Source organism: Anolis carolinensis, chromosome 1, assembly GCF_035594765.1.
Source record: "Anolis carolinensis isolate JA03-04 chromosome 1, rAnoCar3.1.pri, whole genome shotgun sequence".
Lineage (NCBI taxonomy): Eukaryota > Metazoa > Chordata > Lepidosauria > Squamata > Dactyloidae > Anolis > Anolis carolinensis.
The window spans coordinates 127000530-127018584 of record NC_085841.1 but is presented as its reverse complement, the minus strand read 5'-3'; the positions used below and the strand labels follow the sequence as shown (position 1 = coordinate 127018584).

Below are 18055 nucleotides of genomic sequence, written 5' to 3'. Positions count from 1 at the left end.
TCTTTATGTTTGAAGAGTGCATGTTAGAGAACATCTCACCATTGAGGTTATGAAATCTATTTTAGCCACCCTGAGTTTCCACGGGGAGATGGAGCGGGATATAAAGTTTTTCTGTTGTTGTTGTTGTCCCCAAGGACCTCAATGTGATAAGGTCCTAAATATGCTTTAATTCCCAACTAGACCCTATGTCTGGTAGTGGTGATGTTGCACTGGCTGACAGTTCCTTGCTAACTAATCTGTGAAATATGTTTTTGTCTCTCACAAACCCTACTGAGTTATCATTGATTTAGCATAAATTTTAAGGATTTCTGCAGTGATATACACAATTAAATTAGATGATGCAACAGTTGTCTTGTGGCTTTCTGGGATTATGTGAGTGGTATGCTGACATCATTATTGCCCCCTTATGCCTTTCCTTGTGCTTACTAATATAATACACAGTTGCCCACATTTAAGGCCTATCTGGAGCAGTCCCACTGAATCAGTTTCTGAAAGAAAAGCAAACTTCTTTAAATTTCATTGATCGAATTGAGACTAGTAATTGGATTTAGATTGAAACTTTTGCTCAATTGAATTTAGGGGGGAGATACCTGGAATATTTTCATAGAAGTTTCACCTACAACTTAAATTTAATTGCTATTTGTCAAAGTTAATATTCAAATTTGAATGTGTGCAATGTGGCAAATTTTATGCAAATACATAATGTGAGAATTTCAGTGAGTTTTTCTCCCTCTCACTTCAAAACCTTTTTCAAATCTATATGTTTTGTTGGAAAGATATTTTTGTACCATATATTATAATGTTAGGTCTCATCAAACAGTTCCCAGTTTGTGCAAGTGGGAACAAATAAACCAACAAATAGTGAAGAGGACTGAGGTGACAGGGATGGAATCCTTTTGAATCCCACCGCTGCCACCAATTGAGGAGAACTGTGGCAGGGAGGAATCCCTTTTGATCCCACTGCTGCCACCAATTGAAGAGAGCCCAATTTGTGGTACTCAACTCAGGCAGGGGAAATCTTTTTTTAAAATCCCACTGCTGCCTCCAATTCAGGAGATGTGCGCGCGTGTGAGAGGGAGGGATGGAGGATGTGTGAATGTATGACAGGGATGATTTAGTCGATAAGGAAGGATAACGGAACTGATTGGGTTTAAATGAGTAAAGATGGTAACTTACATAGAAAAGTACGGTAACTTATATAGATAGGTACGGTAACTGCCACCAACGTGAGGTAACAGGCTTACAGAGAGGCAAGGAGATTGATCTTTGTGAACAATAACAAAATTCAATCTTTATTTGTACATAAGCGTATGGTTCCAATACATAAACAGGATCTTAAGTTACAATGTAGTCTTTCTTGAATGGATATTTCTTAAATAACTTCTCTTCAAAACAGTATACTAAACTCCCGGTCAACTTATATTCCCAGCCTTTCCCCTGAGTGACCATAAGCTGCCGTCCTTAGCTGATTTCCACAGCTCCTAATCTTTTCCAAAACCTAACAGCCACTCTTCTTCTCAAACCCCTAACAGCCACTCCTTTTTAAACCCTCACAGCAACTGAACTTTTTTAAAAAAGGGAATATGCTCCAACTGTCATCTTAGCCACGCCCCTTTTCTCCCAAGGGAAGCTGTGTTACCATGGCAACCTACCAAATGCTGCTTCCAGCTAGTATCCATGCTAGGCTTTTCCTTGCTAATATATAACTCCCTTTTCCCTTAACAAACAAATAAATAAAATCATATCAGTAATCTCTGTTTAACACATAACTTCTCTACACCTCCCCCCTTAGAAAGATTATTTTTGCATTTTCTATGCCTAGAATGGCAAAAATAATTAGTACATACATATATACATATATAACAGTATTCCTGAAATAAAACACAAAGTTAGATACAATACATAAATCATAAAATACAAACCTTCACTGTTGCATATACACATAACATGTCCATATCTTACCATACAGTTATGACATTGTCACAATTCAACATACAAACCATAAACGTATTGGTCATCTTTCCCATTGTTAAGATTCACAACCTCAAATCAAAAGACATTTTAAAAATACATTTTCCATAAATCATATTTGTAACAGTTTAATTTTCATTCAGGGTTATCCCCCAAGTCTTTATTTATACACTGGACTAAAACATCTTTTAGACACTTTGTTCAACTCATAGCAATCTTCCTCTCCAGCCCAGTTAGTACAGTTCCTCAACGTTTCACTCTGCGGAGCATTCCAGAGGTTAACGTGTTGTTGGGGACGACCACACTCATCCTTCCCAGCAACACAATGAATTCCCTCTGTCCCAAAAAGTCTTTTGCGAAACTTCCAAGAGTCATTTAAGAAGTCCTGGGAAACATAGTCCAAGCACTTTTGTGGAACATTGAAAGTAAACTGATGATAGTTGAAACTGCCAATCTCTGCCGCATTGAAGTCCTCAGAACTCTCTCCGTTGAAAAACACTCTCCGCTTGCTTCTTGATTCGCTGCGATTGGCGATGACCCACAGGCTCAAAATGTCCATCTTCTTTCCTCTCACAATGGTGTTCTTTGAGGTACCGGTCACTGCTCTGTCCTCCTTCCAGGTTTCCACCGGTCCTTTAGGCTCTCCTGCACACAGCAACTTAACCGGATTAAATTTGGTGGTTTCCTGAGGTAAATTTTTTCCTGGCCACAACTGCTGACCATGCTCCATACTTGTGGTGACCAAAGTGGTAACTACTGAGCAGATAGAGTCAGTTGAAGACTGTGAAGAGGCATCCAGACTTCTGCCCTTTGTAGTACTGGACTGTAAAGTCTGTCCTGAACAACTGCAATCTTCCTCCAACTTCTGACTCCTTATACCAACATTCATCTCTTTAGAGTGCTCAAGCAAATCATCTTCATCAATGGCTGGCACTTCTAAATCCTCCATTACCTCAGCTTGCTCTATTCCTGTGTCACCACGGTGTTGAACAGGGATCTCAACCACTGGTGACTCATTTACCTCAGCCACGCAATGAGTCTCAAGCTGTGACTCAGATAGTTTCTTTTGGAGATTTACGATTCCTCCATCTTCAGCAGAATCTTCTGCTTGTTTAAATTGAGAGCTTATATGATCAGTAGAGTCATTGTTTTGATATAGCTTCCACGCTAAAGGATAAACTTCCACTCTACAGTATTTAAAATATTCGCCATATTCCACAACTTTCCTCTCAATTGGTCTCTGTCCCTCTGTACAGCCATACCAATTGACTAACCTATTCCAGGCCTCAATAGGAATCACCTCATAGTCCACTCCTTCAATGCAATATATCTTTAAAGTCTGGGTTTCTGAATCTGCAAAAAGTTTCATGTTGTCAATGGGTCCTGGGTAGTGATCAGGTTTTCCTGCATAATACAGGTCCCAACTTTCAAAACCCACATATCTCTGCCACTTTTTGAACCACTTATAATCAATTAGGCACCAAGAATCCCCTGGACACAATGACATTTTCAAAAGTGGTGCGAGCTCAATCCGCTGCATCTCCACATCATCATCTTTATTAAACTTTGGGAATCTCTTCAGAAGTAGACCAGACGCTTCAGTCCTACCATTCCCTTCTTGGTTAATAATGTGTGGTTGAGACAGTGCCAATTTCTCTTTTTCCAATTCCAATCGTTTCAGTTCTATTTCCTTATCCTTCTCTAGCTGCATTCTTTTCAATTCCTTCTCTTGTTCCCATCGTTTTTCCTCCCATTCTCTCTCTCTTTGCTTATCCTCCCTTTCTCTTTCTCTTTCTCTTTGTTTATCCTCCAATTCTAATTTTCTCAATTCAATTTTATATTTAAGGGTTTCCCTTGTCTCAGGGGTTTGCTCAGAGTCCGAACTATCTCCTTGGTATTCACTAGCCTCTCCTGCTAACTTCTTCTGTAGTCTAGTAGCCATTTTTCTTAAATTTTACCTCACGATTTCTTCCTATGCGGTCTCAAGGCACTTAGTTTGAGATGTTAAACGTATCCCGCCGCTTGGCACCAATTGAAAAGGACTGAGGTGACAGGGATGGAATCCTTTTGAATCCCACCGCTGCCACCAATTGAAGAGAGCCCAATTTGTGGTACTCAACTCAGGCAGGGGAAATCTTTTTTTTTAAATCCCACTGCTGCCTCCAATTCAGGAGATGTGTGCGCGTGTGAGAGGGAGGGATGGAGGATGTGTGAATGTATGACAGGGATGATTTAGTGGATAAGGAAGGATAACGGAACTGATTGGGTTTAAATGAGTAAAGATGGTAACTTATATAGAAAAGTACGGTAACTTATATAGATAGGTACGGTAACTGCCACCAACGTGAGGTAACAGGCTTACAGAGAGGCAAGGAGATTGATCTTTGTGAACAATAACAAAATTCAATCTTTATTTGTACATAAGCGTATGGTTCCAATACATAAACAGGATTTTAAGTTACAATGTAGTCTTTCTTGAATGGATATTTCTTAAATAACTTCTCTTCAAAACAGTATACTAAACTCCCGGTCAACTTATATTCCCAGCCTTTCCCCTGAGTGACCATAAGCTGCCGTCCTTAGCTGATTTTCACAGCTCCTAATCTTTTCCAAAACCTAACAGCCACTCTTCTTCTCAAACCCCTAACAGCCACTCCTTTTTAAACCCTCACAGCAACTGAACTTTTTTTAAAAAGGGAATACGCTCCAACTGTCATCTTAGCCACACCCCTTTTCTCCCAAGGGAAGCTGTTTAACACATAACTTCTCTACAAATAGCCTTTCAGTGAGAATCTCAAACCCATTTAAAAATGTATTCCTGCCAATTCACCTATGGTTGATCATGCATATTGAAATGTGCATGCTGTTAAAAGTAATCTTGCATGTAATGTAAGTAATGAAAATAAAAATTTGGTTGCAAATATGAGTGTACAAGTCATATCTCTGTCTGCATGCCACTTCTGATGTGCATGGATTCCCATAAAAGTGTTGTTATAGTTTGTCAAGCACCACAAAGCTGCAGTGCAGCACAAGAGGAAATGGAGTTAGCTCTGTATGTGAGCAAATGAGAAACATTCTCTTCCCCCAGTTCTACAAAGGGAACCACTGAAGGGCTTCCTGGTATTTGGTGGTTTTGTTACATAGCCAATTTTAGCCATGCTGCTACAATTGGCTACGCTCATCTCACTGGGTGGAGTGGGGAACCTTTGAAATACATGCAGGGATAAGATCATGTTAGATATTCACACACAGCACTAAGATAAGTTTTTTTTCCAGGTTCACACAATCTCCAACCTACTCACTGACTCTCTACCTACAGGCCAATTGGAATAATGCTGCAATTCTAGCTATATTAGAAATTAAATCAGTAAAACTGAGGATAGAAACAATATTAATAAATATTTGCATCATGGAAAAAAGGAGGTTGTGTATGTGTGTGTGTTTGTGAAAAAAAATAGCAGAGGAGCCCTGCTGTCTGAGCCAATCATGATTTTCCAGTGGCGTCCTGGCTATGTGTGAGAGAGATTACTTGTTTCAGTGCTCTGCTTTGCTGCTGAGCTGTTCATTGGTTGTACTTCTCTCATTTGGATTGCTTTTGGCCTTGTATTTTCCTGCAATACTTTCCCTTAATATCAGTTTTCCTTTTTTTTACCCTATTTCACTAGGGAATTGAGGAGGGTGGGTGTGCATTGGTGAGGGGCTTTTTTTTAAAAGGCTTTTGGAGTGTTTCTTTAAGTCTTAACTTTGTGGTTGGGTTTTAAAGAGAGTCCTGACAGGAGAATTTCTTTCAATCCCTTTTCCATCCCTGCCCATCCCTATCTATCTATCTATCTATCTATCTATCTATCTATCATCTATCTATCATCTATCTATCATCTATCTTGTTGCTTATACTCTTCCTTCACCTTGCTTCTCCCCTCAATATATATATATTAAAAATGAAAAAAGCCCTTCTCCTTCATCTCTTTGACTCTCATGTCTTTCCCTGCCCTGTCCTATCTGTTTGGGCTTGTGGACCTCTGCTTCTCCAGTTCATCTAGCTTGTCTGTGTGTGCGCGCAAGTGTATCCTCAGGTGGCTCACACTCTTTCTCTCTGCCCTGCTGCTGCTGCTGCTGCTGCTCCTCCCTATCATTCCAGGAAATAGGAAGAGGAGCTCTGGGTTTTTTTAAAGGATATTTTATTCTATGAAAATTTTAAAAATCTCTAAAAATGGTGAGATGACCGAAACATTCTGAAACTTGGAAGGCTTACAGTGGTAAATGTGTCCTCCTAGTGTGACCACTTTCATCCCAATAGCCTTAAAGATGATGAAAAGGGAACCTCTCAATTGCTGTCTATGGCCAGATCACTCCTGAAAATCCAGCTGCCATCCCAAAAAACAGCATATTGCCCATTCTGAAAAATGAAAGATTCTGGAAAATGGTTGGGGGATGTTACAAAATGGCATAGAAATTAGTAAGGGTTTTTCCTGCAATGCATACTCCTATTATTCATCTTTGTTGACATTAACAAATAATTAGAAAGATTTTCACCTGAAGATTTTACTATTGGAACAAGATGTCCTTGCTAGTACACAAGATGGAAAAGAATTCTTGTGGTTTCTCTCATTCAGGTGTGCATTTTGCAACTCTCAAAACCCTTTCTGATATAAAGTTCACCTTAGAGATTTCTGCTTATTTGTAAGGTTTGATGTGTGTTTTGGAGAAATAAAAGGCATGCAATATCAAGCATGTGTGTTGCATGTATACATACATACTGTGGGTGGGGGTGGGGGGGGATGGACCATCTGGACCATCTCCCCACCTTCTTCCTTGTCATGTAAGTGCCTCGGTTGATATCAAAATGGGACTCCCACAATAATAATAATAATAATGATAATAATAATAATAATCATCATCATCATCATCATCACCATCATCATCATCATCATCATCTTTATTTTTCTATTCCACCTCCATCTCCCTGCAGGGACTCAGGGAGGCTGACACGGGGTCAAGCCTAAGGAACAAACAATAGACAAAATAAAATCCATGTATAGACAACATCTTAAAACAGATAAAATAAACACATTAAAACATAATAATGCAATATAGTACAATAATAAAACAATAAAATAATAAAATGATAAAATGCAAAGACCACAATTAAATGAGAAAGTGAATAAAATGGGAGGGCAGTCTGGACAAAGGTGCAAAGATATATATTGTAATATCATTAAGGAGCATAAATGGACAAAGTGCTGAAACATTCTCTAAGAGATTTGGAGTGGGGTATAAAGTCATTTCCAAAAAGGAGCAGAATAAAGTACAAAATATAGTGATTTTTGTTTAAGTGGAGTTTGTGGCCAAGAGCTCACATATTGGTGTTTAGCCACCTGGAAACAGCAATGGCATTGACATAAGTACAATCCACCCCCTTTTCCTGGTACTTTTGAAGGTATGGAAACAGAGAATATGGCAGTGCTCTATGGAAAGTAGGCCAATTTGAATTGGACTCACTCCAGCTGTCCATGCAGCCCAAAATCTGTGACATATTCTAGAGTTTTAATCAAACTCTGGAACATCCCCTGATTTTTACTGAAGTGAAGCAAAGCCAGGTTGACCTTGCTTAACCTACAATATTAACTGTAAGTGGTGGACCGTTGTGAAAAGAGTTAGGACCTAATTCAGGGTGAGTTTGGGCTTTCATGCCCATGTAAATAAGCCCTAAATGTGGCCTGGCTTCCAAATATGTCAACATGAACAATGGTGTTCCCTAGTTAGTCTTGTGTAGGTCAGCATGGCTTTGGCAATGGGTGACCCATTTTATAAAAATAAATGGTGAGCCATCCTCACTGATGCCCCCCGGTCCCCCCCCCCGGGTTTGAGGATAGCTAAATCAATTTAATGCAAGAGACACATAAAAGCACAGCCACAATATTCCTGCATAATTCTTTCTGAGTCTGCCTACTCCTCTTTCACTTCAGATACTATTTATCATGCATAAAAAATAGAATAGGTTGCTAGCAACACATTTCTGTTAGGTGACTCAATGATACTTTATTGCTTTTTCATCAAGTAATACCAGGCCTAATTCATCAATGTTAAATTTAACCCTCCTGCATCTGAGTACAAACAAAGTAATTTCATCAACGACCAGTATGAATTCATTCAATCTTCTTCAATTCGCAACAAGCTTTTAAGTGAATTGATAAATGATTGATTAATTCTTCTCCCTAACCAAGATTTTTGAGGGGTATTTTTGTCTGCAAATGACCTCTCTGAGAAGTGTACTTTATATTCCTATCTCTCATAAACACAAGAATTGTGATTTTCAAAGAGATAGCTTTGTTGGTATCTCTCAGTATGTAAAAAATGGGCGTAGGGAGGGGAAAATATTTTAACATGAGTGTTTGTAAACTGAAATGCATTTCTTCAAATGCATTTATAGGGAAAAAATGCAGAGAATAGGTTAATTGAAATACTATCACCACCACATCACCTGATAAACTATGACTGGCAATTTGGTAAACATTTTCACTAATGTTCCCATGTGGTTGAAGTGAAATGTTCAATCATTCCCATTGCTCAAAGAAGGAAAATGCATGCCTCCCATCTGCTACTCATCCATGCAATCTCTACCATACCCTAATGTGGTCCCAATCATGGTGCTCCATAAATATGCCCAGCAAACATATTTCAAGGAGTGTTATATACATATGTTCTCAATGTGCAATGATGTATATGGAAATAAGGGGCACAGGGTTCTTGCCTGCCTTAGGAATGAGTTGAGGCCATTTTGGGCTGTATCTGGAGAAAGGTGGAGATACCTTATTTATTTATTTATTTGCTTACTTTATTTTCATTCCATCTTTCTCCCAATATAGGGATTTAAGGCAGCTAACATCAAACATGACACAGGACAAATCCAAAACAGAACAAACACATGTAAATATGAATATAAAATTTAAAATAAATGTATCTCCATGATAGCATTATGTGTGCTGAAAGTGAATTTCTTCATTGGGTTTGGCTGTATTTTTGGGTGCTATTCTCTGTAATCATTCAGTCATTGGGCAAGTATTTATAGAAAATAAGCACAAATCATTGGTGCTAATATTATAGTTTTTGCTAGGGCATGAATTCTGAGGTTCAATTCAGAATGGATATTGTGTGTTTTATGACCCGATAAAGGGCAGTTCCAGAGAACACTTTAATTTGAGTGCAATTAAGTATTAAAAATACAATTGCACTCACATTGAAGTCCACCACCCCCCCAGAAAAAACATGCTTTTTGGGGGGAGGGGCCCACATGCCCTGCTGGGCTTTCCAGCAGGGCACTGGGACAGAAAAGAAAACCCCTTAAAACAGGCTTTAAAAAGTAAAATAACTCACTCAGCAGCCATTTCTTCTTCTCTGGAGTTCTCCTGGCTTGTACCAATGATACTCCAGAGAAGGGGAAATAGCTGCCAGGTAAGTTATTTTACTTTTTAAAGGCTGTTTTAAGAGGTTTGGGGAGGGGGGGGCTGTATTAGGGGGTTTTGGGCTCCAGAAGCCCATGAAACCCAAGACAGATTATGTAGATGGGCACTGGAAGTCATGTGGCACGATTCCCAGTTCCAGTCCCAGCAGCTGGAAAGACACGAGCTGTCAGGATGTGCCCATCTCAGCTATTTCCAACAAGCTGAACCGTTCACACCATGCCAGTTAAGTGAGATGGGAGTCAAGGAACTGCTTACTCATAACAGCCATCTGGACTGAGGAGGGAACCATTGATTTGTTGCTTGCCTGCCTGCCTGGGAATGGAATGTTAGCCATTAGGAGTAGAGTAGAAGGGGGGCCATGGGGTGGTGGTTTGATATAGTAGTGATTTGGTGGATTTAGTCAGAACTAGCTTTTTTTCCACCTTGGTAAGAAGGATCAATAAAGTTGCTTCCAAGGAGTTATCTTTGTGAGCCTGCGTTTTGTCCGAGATCTTCCAAGGTCTGACACGAGCCTTCTGAAAGTGTCTTTCCAGTAGTCAAATTATTTCATCACAAAGCAGAGTGTTCCTGCTTTATGGTGAAAGCATTGTGTTTTCATGGGATGTCATCTAGATGCCCCACATATAGAAGCGGGAGGACACGTGTTTTAGCACCTGTCTGGATGGCCCCAAAGTCTTCAGAATGGCGTCTGTTCATTAAAAGATGATCTAGTCTGTCTCTGTCTGTATCTCAATCCTTCCCTGTCTCTCTGATAAGACTAGGAGTTTGCCCAGGAACAGGTTCATGAGATTTGAATCCTACTTGACTGAAAGCATAATAACGACAATGAAACACGTTTTTCATTTCTTCTAGTAATTCACCACTTCCAACCCTTTTTTTAAAAAAATTGACAACTGCTTTTATTAATAAATCCTCTGTGCACTAATTTGCTATATAACCATGCTAGTTATATAGCTATGCAGTAAATCCTAACCTGAGCCACCCAAATATCCCCACTTACCAATCAGCAGGTGCAGTGATTGGCATGCATCTGCTTCTCTGTCAATCAGGAAGCAGCTGATTAATGCTCCCACCCTCTCATACAAGTGATCTCTGTTGCTAATGAGAGATACAAGGTGGTTGTCAAAATCCTCCTTTGCATATGTATGAAGCAGTCACAAATTCATACCTCTTGGATACATGGTAGTCACTACCCACCAGGATTCCAGCCTCAATCTCATATGAGATTGCTAACCAATTTATAGTTGATCCTCCATATTTGAGTTTTGACTTTTGTAGTTTTAATTATTCATTGATTTGATTAAATGTTCTCCTTAGGAATCTCTAGATCCTCCAATGTGATTCTATTGTCAACTTCCTCCTGCCATGATGGAAGACTTAGTGATCTCTGGAGATAACACCTCTCTAGTAATCTCTAGAACCTTCATTGAGATTCTACAGTCAGCTTCTAGCAGAATTCAACTATAATGTTGTGCTAGAATTTCATTTTTTAAAAAATAGAGTTATTATTTATTTGTGGTTTTTTTTTCCACTTTACACAGGGTCCGTGCCACTAACTGCAATGAATGTGGAGAACTTACTTTAGTTCAAAGTGCACACATGCAAGATTAGGAAATTAAATGAGACGAAATCCAATTGAATGGCTAGGATTCCTGGGTCTTTCATTGCTTAATCTTTCTTATTAACAACAAACTAACAAACAGGTAACTGGTGGTTCAGTAAGTAACTGTAAGGATGTTATGAGTTAATGGGAATTATTGATATGATTTTATTTGTTTATTAAAAGGAAAAAGGGGAGTTATGTATTGATGAAGACAGGTCTCACATGGAAGCCAGCTGTGTTCAGCGGGTTGCCATGGCAACGTAACCTCTCTCTGGAGGAAAAAGGGGGCGTGGCTAAGATGACAGTTAGAGCATATTCCCTTTTTAAAAGTTCAGTTGCTGTGAGGGTTTAAAAAAGGACAAGTTGTGGTTAGGTTTTGGAAAGATTAGGAGCTGTGGAAATCAGCTAAGGACGGCAGCTTATGGTCACTCAGGGGAAAGGCTGGGAATATAAGCTGACCAGGGGAGTTTAGTATACTGTGTTGAAGAGAAGTTATTTAAGAAATATCCATTCAAGAAAGACTACATTGTAACTTAAGATCCGGAACGTTTACTGATTGAAACCATACGCTTATGTACCAAAAATAAACTTGAATTTTGTTATTGTTCATAAAGATAAGTCTCCTTGCCTCTCTGTAAGCCTGTTACCTCACGTTGGTGGCAGTTACCATACCTATCTATATAAGTTACCGTACTTTCCTATATAAGTTACCATCTTTACTCATTTAAACCCAATCAGTTCCGTTATCCTTCCTTATCCACTAAATCATCCCTGTCATACATTCACACATCCTCCATCCCTCCCTCTCACACGTGCACACACCTCTTCAGTTGGAGGCAGTGGTGGGATTCAGAAAAAGATTCCTTCCCTGCCTCACCGCTCTTCAATTGGTGGCAGCGGTGGGATCAAAAGGATTCCATCCCTGTCACCTCAGTCCTCTTCAATTGGTGCCAAGCGGCGGGATACGTTTAACATCTCAAACTAAGTGCCTTGAGACCGCATAGGAAGAAATCGTGAGGTAAAATTTAAGGAAAATGGCTACTAGACTACAAAAGAAATTAGCAGGAGAGGCTAGTGAATACCAAGGAGATAGTTCGGACTCTGAGCAAACCCCTGAGACAAGGGAAACCCTTAAATATAAAATTGAATTGAGAAAATTAGAATTGGAGGATAAACAAAGAGAAAGGGAGGATAAGCAAAGAGAAAGGGAGGATAAGCAAAGAGAGAGAGAATGGGAGGAAAAATGATGGGAACAAGAGAAGGAATTGAAAATAATGCAGCTAGAGAAGGATAAGGAAATAGAACTGAGACGATTGGAATTGGAAAAAGAGAAATTGGCACTGTCTCAACCACACATTATTAACCAAGAAGGGAATGGTAGGACTGAAGCGTCTGATCTACTTCTGAAGAGATTCCCAAAGTTTAATAAAGATGATGATGTGGAAAAGTTTTTGATTTCTTTTGAGAGGTGCTGCAGAGATTTTGAAATTGATGAGGGAAAATGGATGCTTTATTTAAGACCCCAGATTTGTGGTAAATTGTTAGAAATATATGGTGATGTACCTGAAGAGTTACACCGAGATTATAACTTCTTTAAAAAACAGGTACAACAGAAATTGCAACTCACACCTGAATTTTATCGTTTAAAATTCAGATCCCTGAGGAAAGAAAAGGCCCAGAGCTTCTCAGAAGTAGCCTCAAAACAAGCCCAATTATTTGATAGTTGGCTCAGAACCTCAGAAGTGGAAAATTTTCAACAGCTGAGGGAATTAATTAAGTTGGAACAACTGTTTCAATTAGTGCCCTCAGATTATCGGTGGTTAGTTCAAGACAGAAAGCCATCAACTGCCGATGAAGCAGCTGCCATGACAGATCAATTGATCACTCTGAGGGAAGGATTTAGGAACGATGAGGGACTAAGTGAGAGAAGGCAGAATAAACCGCCATTTTTCAATTATCAAACACACACACAATACAAAAAGACGCCTGCCATAGAAAACACCGCCTACAGGAGGCCTGAGGTAATTAATCAGACCAAACCTGAGGTAAAAGCAAGGTGCTATCAGTGTGGAAAGTCTGATCATCTAAAATACCAATGTCCTCTTTTAAGAAGAGATAAAACATCCTTCTTTATGAATAAAGAGCCCAAAGAAAATACTCTTAATGGTGATATTAAGTTGCTAAGCAGTACTGAGACTGTTCCTAAGGAGAAACAATGTTTATTTATTTTATCCGATGATTTTTCTGAAGATTATTTTGAGCCTATCACTATTGTGAACCAACAAAAACAAGGTTGGAGGGATACAGGATCCCAGGTGTGTGTTATCCACCCAAAATCGGTACCTCAGAAATATCAAAAGCCCACCTCTGAGATAAATCTAAAGGGTTTGGGACCAGCTGTACCAGCTGAGGTAGTATCTCTCCCAATTGAATACAATGGATGGAAAGGGATCTGGGACTTTGCAATTAGCTCAGATATCCCTCATGAATGTTTAATCGGCAATGACCTAGCTAGACAAGTTAAGAACTGGAAAAAGTTGTGTGAGGAGAAGGAAGATTACAACAGAAGCCCTATTCAGGAAGCAGTGTGCTTACCTATTCAACCGGAATCTGAACAGGGTCCAGAATCTAGTTCCACCATTACCGAAATTGTTAGTAAAACAGGGGGAGTTCAAGAAATTAAACAAGCTCAGGAGGAAGATGAATCCCTGAAGCCTTTGTTTAAGCAAGCTGAAAGTTTACCAGAATCAGCAGGAGAACTACCCAATAAATTTGTCACAAAAGATGGTGTGTTTTACAGAGAAAGCAAAAGTGTGGAATCAGAAGAAAGGTCAGAAATACATAGTCAGAGTTTCACTGAAATTGAAAGGCAAGCGCAGGTGGCTGAGAAACTGAAGGAGCAACAGGCTGCGGAGTACAAGAAGCAAGCAGATGAAGCCTTAGTGGCCTCCATGAGACTGACGTATCAAGAGCTACACGTTGATCGGAAAAAGGAGGAGAAAAAACTTCAAAACCTGGAAGGGAAGAAGTGGGAACAGGCAGAGCGGCTGGGCATGGGCTTGGTGTCCAGGAGCTCTATTTCTCACTCTGTCCTCTCTGAGATGCAAGTGATAGAACAAGAAACGCCAGTGACTACAAAGTCCACACAGTCCCAGCTAGATCTCTTTGAAGACATCGGAAGCTTCACATCTGGACCACCAAAGTACAAAGATAATCCTTTTTCATTAGGCGATGCCTTCAGCTCACAGTGGGAGACAGACAACTCCTCTTGGGAAATGGACAAAGGGGAAGAGGAGGCAGACATTGCCATCTCCAGTATCCGGCCTATTGGTGACAGACCCATTAACAGAAGAGAGACAGAGAGCAAGATATCAGTAGTGGAGTCCAATGAAGCTCAGCAGAAGTTTGCAGGGGCCAAAGTCATCTCATCTGATATGTTCTTTGGACGGGAAGCTGATACAGTTCCAGTGGCTGAATATTTGACCGATCTTCAGTCAACAATGAGAGTGGCAAGAGACATCGCACAAGAACATCTAGCTGTAGCCCAGCAGAGACAGAAGAGCTACTATGACAGGTCAGCCAAACCAAGAAGCAAGCGGAGGTCATTTTTCAATGGAGAGAGTGGTAAAGACCCTGACGTGATGGGGATTGGTAGTTTTAACCATCAACAGTTTACTTTCAAGATTCTACAAAAATGCTTGGACAATGTTTCGCAGGACTTCTTAAATGACTCTTGGAAGTTTCGCAAAAAAACATTTTGGGACAGAGAGAGTTCATTGTGTTGCTGGGAAGGACGAGTGTAATTATCCCCAACAACATGTTAACCTCTGGAATGCTCCGCAGAAGGAAACATCGATGAACTGTGCCAGGTGGCATGAAGAAGATCCCTATGAAATGTACTGAGTATCGGAAGATGTTTAGTCCAGTGTATAAATAAAGACTTGGGGAATAACCCTGAATGAAAATTAAACTGTTACAAATATGATTTATGGAAAATGTATTTTTAAAATGTCTTTTGATTTGAGATTGTGAATCTTAACAGTGGGAAAGGTGACCAATACGTTTATGGTTTGTATGTTGAATGGTAAGATATGGACATGTTATGTGTATATGCAACAGTGAAGGTTTGTATTTTATGATTTATGTATTGTATCTAACTTTGTGTTTTATTTCAGGAATACTGTTGTGTATGTATATATGTATTTATTAATTATTTTTGCCCATTCTAGGCATAGAAAAGGCAAAAATAATCTTTCTTAGGGGGGAGGTGTAAGGATGTTATGAGTTAATGGGAATTATTGATATGATTTTATTTGTTTATTAAAAGGAAAAAGGGGAGTTATGTATTGATGAAGACAGGTCTCACATGGAAGCCAGCTGTGTTCAGCGGGTTGCCATGGCAACGTAACCTCTCTCTGGAGGAAAAAGGGGGCGTGGCTAAGATGACAGTTAGAGCATATTCCCTTTTTAAAAGTTCAGTTGCTGTGAGGGTTTAAAAAAGGACAAGTTGTGGTTAGGTTTTGGAAAGATTAGGAGCTGTGGAAATCAGCTAAGGACGGCAGCTTATGGTCACTCAGGGGAAAGGCTGGGAATATAAGCTGACCAGGGGAGTTTAGTATACTGTGTTGAAGAGAAGTTATTTAAGAAATATCCATTCAAGAAAGACTACATTGTAACTTAAGATCCGGAACGTTTACTGATTGAAACCATACGCTTATGTACCAAAAATAAACTTGAATTTTGTTATTGTTCATAAAGATAAGTCTCCTTGCCTCTCTGTAAGCCTGTTACCTCACGTTGGTGGCAGTTACCATACCTATCTATATAAGTTACCGTACTTTCCTATATAAGTTACCATCTTTACTCATTTAAACCCAATCAGTTCCGTTATCCTTCCTTATCCACTAAATCATCCCTGTCATACATTCACACATCCTCCATCCCTCCCTCTCACACGTGCACACACCTCTTCAGTTGGAGGCCGTGGTGGGATTCAGAAAAAGATTCCTTCCCTGCCTCACCGCTCTTCAATTGGTGGCAGCGGTGGGATCAAAAGGATTCCATCCCTGTCACCTCAGTCCTCTTCAGTAACTAACTGAAACATTGTAACAATTTGAGCAGATGGCTCCAGCTTGGAGAAACTTTGCTTACTGCTGTGCCTTGCAAGCTCAAGTGGTTTCCTCTGCCGCGTGCAGCATGTATTAGCATTGTAGGCAGACGAGCACAAGACAAGACAGGTGTTTGTTCTGACCTTTCAATAAAACATCTCACTCATTTTGCTTACCTTTCTCCAGTATTGCCATAGCAGTGGGTGCAGGAACAGGCGGAATGGATGTTAAACTTCAAAATGTAGATACCAAGGAGGCTCAATTCTCTAAAATATATACCATATATACATCATCATAGTTCTTCAGATATGGGAGACTTTAGATCCCCAAAGACTGGATTAAATCAGAGCTGTAAATGTGCACATTGATTGAAAGGAAAATGAGTATTTGCCTATAGTCATATAATCTGATGTTTTTCAGTCATCTCTCAGTATCCACCAGTCACAAAATAATTATGGAAGACATGCAGGAAGAAGGTGAGTGCTATGAGATGAATGGGGGAGAACAGCCATGAGTCTCACATGGTGGAACTTTTTAATCTACAGCAGTGCTGTCCAACCTTTGGTCCTCCAGGTGTTTTGAGCTTCATCTCCCAGAATTCCTGACCATTGGACAAGCAGGCCAGGACTTCTGAGATTTGGAGTCCCAAACACCTAGAGGACAAAAGTTGGACATACTGATCAACAAGGTAACTCCTTGAAAGGCCAGATGAAGACTGATGTAGGAAAATTCAGATATGAAAAATAATTATAGAATCATAGAATCATAGAATCATAGAATAGTAGAGTTGGAAGAGACCTCATGGGTCATCCAGTCCAACCCCCTGCTAGGAAGCAGGAAATCGCATTCAAAGCACCCCCGACATATGGCCATCCAGCCTCTGCTTAAAAGCCTCCAAAGAAGGAGCCTCCACCACGGCCCGGGGGAGAGAGTTCCACTGTCGAACAGCTCTCACAGTGAGGAAGTTCTTCCTGATGTTCAGGTGGAATCTCCTTTCCTGTAGTTTGAAGCCATTGTTCCGCGTCCTAGTCTCCAGGGAAGCAGAAAACAAGCGTGCTCCCTCCTCCCTATGACTTCCCCTCACATATTTGTATATGGCTATCATGTCTCCTCTCAGCCTTCTCTTCTGCAGGCTAAACATTCCCAGCTCTTTAAGTTGCTCCTCATAGGGTTTGTTCTCCAGACCCTTGATCATTTTAGTTGCCCTCCTCTGGATGCTTTCCAGCTTGTCAACTTCTCTCTTCAATTGCAGTGCCCAGAATTGAGGACAGTATTCCAGGTGTGGCCTGACCAAGGCAGAATAGAGGGGGAGCAAGGACTCCAAGAATAAATGACATTTATCACCCAGGAACAGAAATCATAGTATGCCATCAAATCACTCCTAACAGATGGCCATCAGCCTCTGAATAAGGAAATCTGTTCCTGGTCTGAAAGTGTTATTTCCTGTTTCATTGGGTTTTCTGGGGCTGAGAGTATGTTACTTTCCCAAGATCACCCTGTGGGTTTCTATGGCTGAGTGGGGAATGAAGCCCCAATCCTAGTCCAACTCTTAAACCACTACACTATATCATGCTGTCCCAAGAAGGGGCCGCTGTTTCTTCCTATGAGGCTTAGCCCTTTTTTTACTCAGGAGTGGCTTTCTTCCTATGAGGCTTAGCCCGCTTCCGATGTTACACTATGTCTTAGGAAAAACCTCAGTCTTTTGTTTTTATGAATGCTCCCATGAGAAAATGTATAAGGATGTGGTGAACTACAATTTCCAAAAGTCTTGGGTCAACCCTCCCAAATCTCCCCCAGGATTCACAGCTGCCTATGTTGGGTCTGTGTGCAAAGCTTGGTCCAGATCCGTCACTTGCTGGGTTCAATGTTCTCAAATAAGGGTGAACTATAACTCTCTGATGCCAAGGTCA

At 40.2% G+C, this 18055-nt stretch overlaps 2 protein-coding genes across 2 annotated transcripts; one reads left to right on the top strand and one right to left on the bottom strand.

Annotated features, from left to right (window-relative positions):
• Positions 1-1755: 1755 nt before the first annotated feature.
• On the bottom strand, positions 1756-11881 carry LOC134299404 (uncharacterized). The gene is made up of 2 exons (XM_062982168.1): positions 11732-11881; positions 1756-4304 (listed from the first exon to the last, which is right to left on the bottom strand). Exon 2 carries the CDS (start codon positions 3911-3913, stop codon positions 2132-2134), a length of 1782 nt encoding a protein of 593 aa, XP_062838238.1. The 5' UTR covers positions 3914-4304; positions 11732-11881; the 3' UTR covers positions 1756-2131.
• LOC134299399 (uncharacterized) lies at positions 11867-16163 on the top strand. Its single transcript, XM_062982164.1, has one exon. The coding sequence runs from the start codon at positions 12312-12314 to the stop codon at positions 14838-14840; it is 2529 nt and encodes an 842-aa protein (XP_062838234.1). The 5' UTR covers positions 11867-12311; the 3' UTR covers positions 14841-16163.
• Positions 16164-18055: the final 1892 nt, after the last annotated feature.